The following is a 10,637-nucleotide window of genomic DNA, read 5'->3' as shown; positions in this document are numbered from 1 at the left end:
TCCCAGTGAAACGACACAGCGCCGGTGAGTCAGTTTAGTTTAATGTTTAATGTACAGAGATATAAAAACACTTCAGTTGCATTTTAAAGTTTCTAAAGTCAAACCTTCACATCTGGATGCAGCTGTGTCCAGTTTCAGTACAGTCGATTCATTTTACAGTCGTCTGACGTATAATCCAGGACCAGGAACCTTAAATCAGTCCAGCTTCCTGTTTCCTCCAGCGGCCGCCATGCTGACGCTGCTTCAGCGCCGTCCGTCCTCTGAAGCAGATCAGCAACCTGTGTGTGGAGTTGTGGTTGAACTCCGGCTGCTGCCTCGGGCCCGCCGCCCGGCGCGGCGCTCCGGCCTCCTCCCGGACCGACCCTCAGTCCTCGTCGTCCTCGGACGAGGAGGAGCGCGCCGCCCCGCCACTGTCGTCACGGTAACGGCGGGCCAGGCGGCGCAGCTGCTCCAGGGCCTCCTGGTAGTCGGCCAGCTCCAGACCCTGGGACAGGAAGCTGGGCGCCGCCCGGCGCACGTGGGCGGCGTCGGCGCCTCGCTGCAGCTCCGACAGCCAGGACTCCAGGACGGGTCCCGACTGCAGGGACGTCAGCACGGGGACGGAGGAGACGGCGGAGACGGGCGGAGCTGCGGGAAGAGTTCAAACAGCCGGGATTGGACCTGCTGCTCTGGGACTGAAGACAAACCGTCCGATACGAGGATCAGCTGACCTGCTGACCTTTAACTATGAAATGATCACTGGATACATTATTTGGTCACACCTCCGTTTTATGCATGATTTCTTCTGCAATATTGATAGTTTTAAAGCATCTGCGCTGAAAACTACAGATGAAACATTTTATTTTTACATGAATTAAATAAAGTAGTAAAAATATAAAAAACTTTTTTTACTCGGTGGTAAAATAAATGGAGAAAATCTAAAACAGCAGTGAAGTCCTGAGTGTGTCTGGAGGGCTAAACCGGATCTGGTTCCGACCCACAAACACACAATAAAAAGCTTTATTTTGAAAGTGTGCATTTAAAGTTCTGTTAGTCTTAATATGTCTTATTTTGAAAGACACGTCTGCAAACGTCACCCTGGAGACTGAAACTTAAACTGATCTAAACTAACAGTTTCAGCCTAAACCCGCTGGTGAGGGGTGTGTGTGGTGACGGGCGGAGGACTCACCCTCGGGTGGAGGCGGCTGGCCCAGCAGGAAGCCCCGCTCGCTGAGGGCGGGGCTGAAGATGTGAGGGAACGGCGGCGTCAGCCTGCTGGGGGTGGAGGTCAGCTGCAGAGCCCTGCCGGAGAGACGGGCGGAGGTCAGGGGTCAGAGGTCAGAAGGGGCGGAGGGGGAGGGGTGGAGGAGGCGGGCGGTCCTGGACTCACAGCGGGCTGGAGGGGTAGAAGGAGTGCAGGTAGGCAGCCAGGACGTCCTCTCCGCTGTGGAGGCGGTGCAGCGGGGACGGGGGTTCGGTCCCGGGCGGCAGAGAGCTGCAGAGAAGAAGAACGGAGTCACTTCCTGTTCGGCGCCGCCGCGGCGTTCTCCAAAGCGTCGTCCTGCGGCGCCGACCTGACGAGTTTCTGGCCCTCGTAGCCCCTCAGGGTGGCCCACTGGCCGTAGCACCGGCCGTCACCGCCTTCGGGGCACGCCGACAGAGGTTTCCACGGCAACGCCTCGGCGCAGGAGCTCAGCGCATCCGGGAGCGAGGAGCCGTGCATCATGGGAAAAGGCACGGCGCCGTACGCAGCCACCACCTGAGAGGACAGCCACAGGTTTGGCTCTGGAGTGAGGAGGAGGAGGAGGAAGAGGAGGAGGAGGAAGAGGAGGAGGAGGAGCAGCAGCAGCTCACCTTCCTCCCCGACACCGCCAGCGCGTCCGCCAGCTGCCACATGGGGACGCTGTTGCTCCTCAGCCGGTACGGGACCGTCAGGGCGTCCAGGGCCAGAGCCAGGACCGAGCTGGAGTGGTACCAGAGGGAGGCCTGGACCAGAGAGGACAGGCTGAAGGGAGGAAGATGCTCTAAATGAAGCTCACGTTACCTCATGCTAACCACGAGCTAACGCTAGTTATATCTCACACGAAGACGGCTCTACTCCACCGGACCGTATCGGTGCCGCAAATATTTGGATTAACAGATTATTCTTTGGTGCTACAGCAGTAACACATCCCATAATACTCCCAGGGCGTCACACTGAGTTCTCACATCGTAGTTGAGGTGGGGGAACGCCGGCGGCGACGGCGCCCGCCGGCCGAGCCGCCCCCGGAGAGTCAGGGGGCAGAAGAAGGAGCTGTGGCTGGACATGTGGAGCGTCCCCAGGGCGCGGTTCAACAGGTGGTACACGTCCTTCACCGGGGTCTGCAGGGGCACGGGCACGGCCGCACACACACATTACAGGCGGTACACACACATTTACAGGTACATACACACACACACACACACACTCACTGAGCCCGGGTGAGTGACGGGCGCCAGCCCCCACGTCAGGATGCCCCGCCCCCCGTAGGAGTCCCGCAGCATCTCCGTGACCTTCGACCCCAGGCCCGCGAAGCCGTCCTCCAGGTCGCAGAACAGCTGGAAGCCCTGCGGGCAGAAGGGGGCGGAGCCGTGTGAGCGGGCGTGTCTCCGCCCTGCCTGGCGGCGCGGCGTGGCGCGGCGTGGCGTGGCGCGGCGTAGCGCGGCGTGGCGCGGCGTTGTACCTGCAGGTAGTCGCACTCCTCCACGAAGAAGTGCAGCCGGTCCTCCAGCTCCTCCAGCAGCGCCCCCTGCAGCAGCGCCTCGCCCTGGCCGAAGGCCTCCAGCCGCTGGGCCTCCCTGCACACAGCGCCGCCGTCAGCCACGCGCCGAGGCCGCGGCGGGCCGGTCGGGGGCGTGGCCTCTTACCCGTCGTGGTTGTACTGGTGGATGACGGCGACGGTGCGCGGGTGCAGGTGGATCCTCAGGAAGTCGGACCACACCCGGACGCTGCCCTCCAGCCTGTAGCCGCGCCGGGCGCGGTCCAGCTGGCGGTTCACCGAGTCCACGCCCAGCGGCCCTGCGGGGGGGGCGGGGGGCGGGGCTTTAGCACCTCCGACTCTCACTCACAACCTGCTTCAGGAGCTTCTCTTACCGGAGCGCCGCGGCTGCGGGGAGAAGTCCGCCTCGGCCAGGATCTCCCCCTGCTGCCAGGCAGAGAGTCAGTCTCAGCCCGTCTCACTTTCATCACCTCAGCTTTAAACAAGCTCCACACCAGACCCCGGACCCGGACCCGACCCCGGACCCGACCCCGGACCCCACCCCGGACCCGACCCCGGACCCCACCCCGGTACCGGAGCGCCCCCCGAAGACCCCCACATCACTCACCTCCATCTTGTCCAGGTCCTCCAGGAAGGAGTTCTTCTCCGGGGGACTTTCTTTGTGCATGACCAGACTCCCCTCCCTGAACCAGGAGAACATGAACACATGGATGAACACATGAACACAGGAAACCGGCTGAGGCGCTGACAACAAGAAAACAGGACAATGTATGAAATATTCATCATCAATATATATTGTATTTACAGTTATTTTCCCCTTCATATATTCATACGTTTCCATTTTTATTACAAATTCACTCCTGAATTTAATTAGAAAGTTACATAAATGTGCATTAATTAATTAAAAAATATCCACATTTATGTTCTTACATTTATTTACATATTATTATATTGATATTAAAACCCTGTTAACACCTTGATGTTTCAAGCAGAAACTGTTTGCATGGTGAAGTAGTGATGTCCGTTTCCATGGAAACAGCAGAAAACACTGAGCAGGGTGTAGTTTTCATGTTGGTCCACTAGTTGGAGCCGTTATTTGTTTTTTAATGAAACCACACCATGTAAACACAAACCTTAAACACTGCAAAGGTTTGGTTTTCTCTTGGAAACATCAAGTCAGCTTTGCCTCAATCACTCAAACACACTGGGGTTTTTTTCACAAATTTATTTACATACTTACATATTTCAGCAATTTTTATTCCATGTTAATTTAGGTGTAAAATAATTGCTTATTTGGTCATTCATTTGCAGACATATTGATTAATTCACTTTCACAATGATAAATCTATCGTTGTGCTAAAGACTACTTTTCTAGACATCTGAGTTTTAAATCTACTAGATTTCATGAAGAAAACGTCATGATTAGTCTTTTTCCTCCCACGTTTTCAGGTTTAAATTCAGACTGAAGTGGACTAACTGGAGCTCAGAAGCAGAGTCAGGCTGAGTGAAGGGTTTTTACCAGGAGACGGCAGACGTGTCTTTTCCAGGGTCGTACAGACTTCCCTCCTGACGGAGAGTGCGAAGGCTTCCTGACACACACACACACACACACACACACACACACACACACACACACACACACACACACACACAGAGGTGCAGGATGAAGTGTGTTTCTGGATGGGTGAGTGGGGGGGGGGGGGGGGGCTGCCCGGTGGGGGACTGACCTTTGAGGTCCATGGCGATGAGTCGAGGTGTGTAGGTGACGTGTCCACCTGGAGTCTGACCTTCACGAAACACCACATCGCTCTGGATCTCACCTGATCCCGAAGAGTCCGGGTCGTAGGACAAGCCTGCATCCTGAGGGGGGGAATAAAAGAGAGAAAGAGAGAGAGAGAGAGAGAGAGAGAGAGAGAGAGAGAGAGAGAGAGAGAGAGAGGAGAGAGAGAGGATACAGAAAGAGTGACAGAGATTCTCCTTTATTTGCTCCACAGGGGGTGCTCCAGCAGCACAAACAGAGAAAAGAGATACAAATAGAATAGAAATGTTAATTTCAAATGCCAACCATACATAGAAAATTAAATATAGATTTAATATAAATTTAAGACATATGTACAATATTACAGAAAATTTTGAGAAACACAGAGATATATACCCAGGGAGTTAGAGGGAGATTCAGCAGATTTATCTCCATAAATCATAAATCCTCCACTTCTCCCTGCAGAAACCGCCTCCCCGCAGTGTGTTCAAATGTTGAATTAAACTCTCATCTCATGTTTGTGTGTTGAATGAAAGAATAAAGGAGTTTTTCTAAAGAACACGCACGGAGCTAACGGTTAGCCACCTAGCTTAGCGTTAGCCGCTAGCGCTCGCGCCTCACCTGCAAATTCCACCAGTGCGTCCCCACGAAGTTGGAATAGTGTCCGAGCTGGAGGGTGACGACCTCCCTGCACAGGCCGCTCATGGTGGCGGGACTCAGCGGGCAGAAAGGGACGTTTGGAAGACTTTTTGCGGCATGATGGAGAGTTTAGAGGAGGCAGCGCAGACCGGAAGCCAGCTGCCAGCAGTCTGATTCTATTGGTCGGAAGGAACGAGCGAGGAATCTGATTGGATGGGGAAGTGACGTCAGAGTCAAGGTTGGTTACACCGTGCCATCATGACACATGTGGATGGATGAGAAAACTGTCTGCTTTAATCTGACTTATAAAATGTAGTTTGAGTCAACAAATATCCACTAAAATTATAAATGTAAACATTTTTACATTCAACACTGAATACATGTTTGTAATTTATTTTTTTATTTGCATTGTGGCTTTTGTGCTGTGTGCTGACCCTTCTGGGCCACCATAGATTGAGATGTAATGCAATTTAATGTGATGAGTGTCATGTGATGTCATGTGATGTGTGGTGATTTAATGAGATGCGATGTAATGTGATGCCAAGTCATGTCATGTGATGTAATACGATGTGATAAGTATGATGTAATGTGATGTGTTAAGTTGTGATGTACTATGATTTAATGAGGTGAGATGTGGTGTGATGTTCTATGATGGGAATTATTGTGATGTAATGTGATGAGTGTGTGCAATGTAAATGCAAATTTAAAGCACACATCAACCTGGCTTGTAAAACAGCATATTTCCACTTGCGCAACATAGCAAAATAAGAAACATTCTACCTAGAAGCGATGCAGAAAAACTCATCCATACATTTGTTTCCACTAGACTGGACTACTGCAACTCCCTTCTTGCAGCCTGCCAAAAAAGTGCATTAAAAATCTTTCAGTTGGTTCAAAATGCGGCCGCCAGATTACAGTTTTTCACAATTGCTAAAACACTAAACCCCATTGCCTGAAACAAACTCTCAGTGGCCTAAACTCATTTTTCGAATCAAACACTCTTTTGGCAAAAACTTAAACACTGTTCAGGTCCTATGCTCAATTTTCAAAACCGATCTGCTCTTTTTTGCAAAACCTTAGACACATTCTCAGTCACTAAACACATTTCACAACATTTTTGCAAAATTGTACTCACTGGCAGCAAAATGTGAACACAACTCCAACACAGCTGTCATCTTTTACACACAACAACTCAAAACTGAACACACATATTTCTAATGATGTGATCAGACCAAGTGTGCACAAAGACAAGATGCTGGAGACTGAATCTCCAGGACCGTGACCATGCAGTAGTGTGCTTTTGTTTTGTTTGTTTTGTATTTATTTTTTGTTATGACGGTCAATTTAGATATCACTTTGACTTAGATGGGTTTTTTTTTTGTAAATGCATTTCAAATACGTAAAATAAAAATTTTATGTGCACTACACACTCTGAAAACTGCTGGGTTACTGTAAAAATAACCCACATTGAGTGGAATTGCTGACCCAGCGCTGGGCCCAAAAGGAACCAAGCCAAAGCTGGGTTATTTCTACCCAGCAGCCGTTTGGGTTGAAGAGTTGACCCTGATGCTGGGTCAAGATTTATCAGCGGGTCTGGGAAAGTTACTTTACAGTAAAAATGTAAACCCTCAGAATTCAGAAACACGTGCCCTCTGCCATGCAAGGCTGTCAAACCCTCCACTGGAAGCCAGCTGGGGTTCAGTGCAGTTCATTGACATGTAGAGGAAAAGATTTGAACTAACAACCTTACAACTGCTAAACAACCACTCTACCAACTGAGCAAAAGCCACACATGAGTATAAGGAGAGGGATGTCATATGTTTTTTCCTTCTTAGCCATTGCAATAATCTTCTGTGAGAACACAGGACTCCAGTTTTCTGTTGCGTTTGTTGCCAGAAGTCTCCAGATGCAAGAAAGAGAAGGAGCTGCAGGAGTGTTCAAAATGGTGATTTTGTTCAAATCATCAACTCACTCTGCTGGGTCGACACAATTCATCTAATTTGGGGTAAAAGCGACCCAATCTGCACAAAATCTAGGGCTACCCAGGAAATGGGTTGGGAAAAGAACCCAGCAGGTTTAAAAGTGTGGACTGCTTGCTGTGTCCTCAGTTATTTCATGTAGTGTCTAATGAATGATCTGAGGTGAACATGTTTTTACCTGCTGTGTGTGAGATCTGAACGCATAGTGGGGTTTTGATCACGAGAGAACTGGTTTTGAGGCGATAATTCGATTTTGACAGAAATGTCTGAGGTTTTTGTGAATGTAGTGTGGATTTTTGGATTTGTGTTTAAGGTTTTGAGAAAATGGATGGAGGTTTCAAGAAATGTGTTTTAGCAATTGTGAAAAACTGTATTAACCAGAACTAGAAGACGTGAACACATTACTCCCGTTCTAAAATCTCTTCACTGGCTTCCTGTCGAGTTTAGAGTTAGATTTAAAATCCTTCTCCTGACTTACAAAATCCTAAATGGGATGGCTCCAACCTATCTCCAAGATGCTTTAACGCCTTATCAACCAATCAGAGCACTCTGCTCTCAAAATGCAGGGTTACTGGTGACTCCTCGAGTCTCTAAATGGACACTAGGTGGAAGAGCCTTTAGCTATCAGGCACCATTTTTATGGAACCAGCTTCCAAGTGGTGTCAAAGAGGCAGACACAGTCTCCACATTTAAGGTTAGGCTCAAGACGTTTCTCTTCGATGCAGCCTATGATCAGGTCAGCTAGGGATTCTAAACTAAACTAAACGAAACTAAACGAAACTAAACGAAACTAAACGAAACTAAACTAACTAAATACTAGTTTAAATACTAAACCATTCACAAAGCTGCCCTAGGAGCTAGAATGCTGTGGGAAGTACGGTGCACTGAGCCCTGTCCTCCTCTAATGTCTGAATGTTATTCCCTATAGTCCGTTCATTGCTTTTCACCTGTTGTCCCCCCCTTCGAGGGGGAGTCTTCTCCAGTTTCAGTTGCTGACTCCACTATTACGAGGGCCTACGAACAAGCTCCGTCAGGACCGGGAGGACACTCCTGTCGGTCCTGCCCGCAGACTGGCTTCGGTTCTACTTCTGGGATCCGTGGTTCTTGTGCTGGACCGTCCAACGGACTGTCCTCAACATAGTCCTAGGCTTTACTTCTTATTGTCTCATGCTAGCTGTTGCCAAAGCTGTCCGTCCCTGGGAGAGGGATCCCTCCATACTGTGGTTCTCCCCAAGATTTCTTCTTTTCCCACTGGGTTTCTGGAGTTTTTTTCTTGCCGGATGTGAGGGTCTAAGGCAGTGGTTGCTTCGTTTTGTCTCGTTACTGTGAATTTGACATATTAACATTATGCTTATTCACTGTTTTTATTTTTACCGACCAATGTAACATCTTGAAGCCTCTGAGGCAACTGTTGTTGTGATACTGGGCTGTACAAAAATAAATTGAATTGAATTGAATTGAATTGAATTGAATTAAATGTGATAAGATGTAATTTGATGTGATGCGATGTGATGTGACGTCATGTGATGTGATGTGATGTGATGTGATGTATTGTGATGTAAAGCGATGTCATGTGATGAGTGTGTCGTGATGTGGTGTAATGTGATCGGATCAGAACACAAAGAGAGGACCCTCCGCAGTCTCTGGTCTGCAGTGTTTTATTGGTGTTTCTTTACAGAAAGCGGCTTCAGTTCAGACTGATGGTGAACTCTTCACTGACTGCCGGTGAAGATCGACAGCAGAGGCTGGAACCAGTCCCCCAGCGTGGACCTGAGGCCCTGGGTGGAGTCCTCCATGCGGTCCCTGATGTCATCAGCTGTGGTCTGGATCTTGTCCTTCATCACTTCCACCTGGGACTCCAGCAGCTCTCTCAGGGAGGTGACCTTCGCCTGGGCGTTGTCCCGAACCTGAGCGAAGAACGGGTCCAGGCGAGTCCTCATGTCCTCCATGTTGTTGGAGGCGCGAGACTGAATGTCGTCCAAGTAGTCGGAAAGTTGACTGAGAGGAATAAAGGAGGAATTTAAAAACTGAGCAGATTTATGAGCAAAATAGCATTAGCATCGGATCTGTGCTGTGTGGATTTGTAGCTTCTCACAGTCACACAGAAATAGACAATTGGGGATTTTCAATCCTTCAGATTGACTCAATGAGCAAACAACAGCGCCGACTAGTGGCCCAACCATGCACTACATCATTGTCAGTATTTGTACGGTTGCTGTGGAAACGGGTATCGTTTCAGAACGTTGCCATGTAAACATGAAACAGTTCTGAAAGGAAAACTCAAAACCAGCCTGGAGGCCTGGGGGTCTGGGGGCCTGGGGGACTGGAGGCCTGGGGGTCTGGAGGACTGGGGGCCTGGGGGCCTGGAGGCCTGGGGGTCTGGGGGTCTGGAGGACTGGGGGCCTGGGGGCCTGGGGGTCTGGGGGCCTGGGGGTCTGGGGGCCTGGGGGCCTGGGGGCCTGGGGGCCTGGGGGCCTGGAGGCCTGGGGGTCTGGGGGTCTGGAGGCCTGGGGGTCTGGGGGCCTGGGGGCCTGGGGGTCTGGGGGCCTGGGGGCCTGGGGGTCTGGGGGCCTGGAGGCCTGGGGGCCTGGAGGCATGGGGGCCTGGGGGCCTGGGGGCCTGGGGGTCTGGGGGTCTGGGGGCCTGGGGGTCTGGGGGCCTGGAGGCCTGGCGGTCTGGAGGACTGGGGGCCTGGGGGTCTGGGGGTCTGGAGGCCTGGGGGTCTGGGGGTCTGGGGGCCTGGGGCCTGGGGGCATGGAGGCCTGGGGGTCTGGGAGTCTGGGGGCCTGGGGGCCTGGGGCCTGGGGGTCTGGGGGTCTGGGGGCCTGGAGGCCTGGGGGCCTGGGGGTCTGGAGGACTGGGGGCCTGGAGGCCTGGGGGCCTGGGGGTCTGGAGGACTGGAGGACTCGGGGCCTGGGGGCCTGGGGGCCTGGAGGCCTGGGGGCCTGGGACTGACCTCTGGAGCTCCTCCGTGTCCTTCTGCAGGCGCTTCTTCAGCTTGCGGCTGTAGGCCGTCATCCGGACCCGGACGTCCTCGGCGTTCTGCTCCATCATGGCCTGCAGCTCCTCCCGGTACTTGTCCATCTGCTGCCGGCCCTCCGTCATGTGGTTGCGGAGCCGATCGCTCAGCCGCTGCAGGTCCTTGGCCAGGCGCTGGGCCGCCTCCTGGGTGTACGGGGCCAGCTTGGTGTGCACGTCCTCCCTGTACACGCTCATCTCGGCCAGGCTGTCCTGGATCAGGGTGCTGATCGGAGAGAGAACAGCGGCTCAGAGCGAATCCAAGACTTCCTGACTGGATTTAACTTTATACAACATGTTTTCTTCTGACAATCTCCTGTTCAGGTAACGGCGCTGAATATCAACCTCTGACCTGAACTAAGCTCTGAATCCTCTGAGTCTGGTTCTGCAGATTTCTTCCTGTTTGAACATTCTCCTCTGCTTGCTCATGTGAACTTGTTTTCTGTTAACCAGTCGTTGGTAAATGACCGTTTCATTTGGTTGCTATAGAAATGAAAGTGAGTTGAATAGATCTTTTTTCAAAAT

The 10,637-nt window shown here is 51.6% G+C and overlaps 2 protein-coding genes across 3 annotated transcripts in view; both read right to left on the bottom strand.

The window, feature by feature from the left end:
- Positions 1-21: 21 nt before the first annotated feature.
- msto1 (misato mitochondrial distribution and morphology regulator 1) lies at positions 22-5,271 on the bottom strand. Of its 2 annotated transcripts, none has more exons than XM_030082175.1 (14): positions 5,098-5,271; positions 4,445-4,577; positions 4,237-4,306; positions 3,325-3,400; positions 3,092-3,143; positions 2,866-3,016; positions 2,682-2,796; positions 2,431-2,565; positions 2,188-2,340; positions 1,834-1,965; positions 1,554-1,738; positions 1,370-1,474; positions 1,169-1,281; positions 22-627 (listed from the first exon to the last, which is right to left on the bottom strand). In XM_030082175.1, exons 1-14 carry the CDS (start codon positions 5,179-5,181, stop codon positions 365-367), a joined length of 1,767 nt encoding a protein of 588 aa, XP_029938035.1. In that variant the 5' UTR covers positions 5,182-5,271; the 3' UTR covers positions 22-364. The 2 variants fall into 2 exon arrangements, with proteins under 2 accessions (XP_029938035.1, XP_029938036.1); XM_030082176.1 differs by having other exon boundaries at positions 3,092-3,140.
- Positions 5,272-8,745: 3,474 nt separating this feature from the next.
- The window catches only part of apoea (apolipoprotein Ea), a 4,318-nt gene continuing 2,426 nt past the window's right edge, over positions 8,746-10,637 (bottom strand). The window contains exons 4-5 of the mRNA XM_030120933.1: positions 10,051-10,338; positions 8,746-9,092 (exon numbers count right to left, since the gene is read on the bottom strand). Of these exons, the coding sequence (XP_029976793.1) occupies positions 8,807-9,092; positions 10,051-10,338 (574 nt within the window). The 3' untranslated portion in view covers positions 8,746-8,806. The remainder of the gene's footprint in view (positions 9,093-10,050; positions 10,339-10,637) is intronic.

The sequence above is a fragment of the Salarias fasciatus genome, chromosome 22 (genome assembly GCF_902148845.1).
Source record: "Salarias fasciatus chromosome 22, fSalaFa1.1, whole genome shotgun sequence".
NCBI classification, from domain to species: Eukaryota; Metazoa; Chordata; class Actinopteri; order Blenniiformes; family Blenniidae; genus Salarias; species Salarias fasciatus.
The sequence above is the reverse complement of the archived record's forward strand: the minus strand, read 5'-3'. Positions and strand labels throughout refer to the sequence as shown.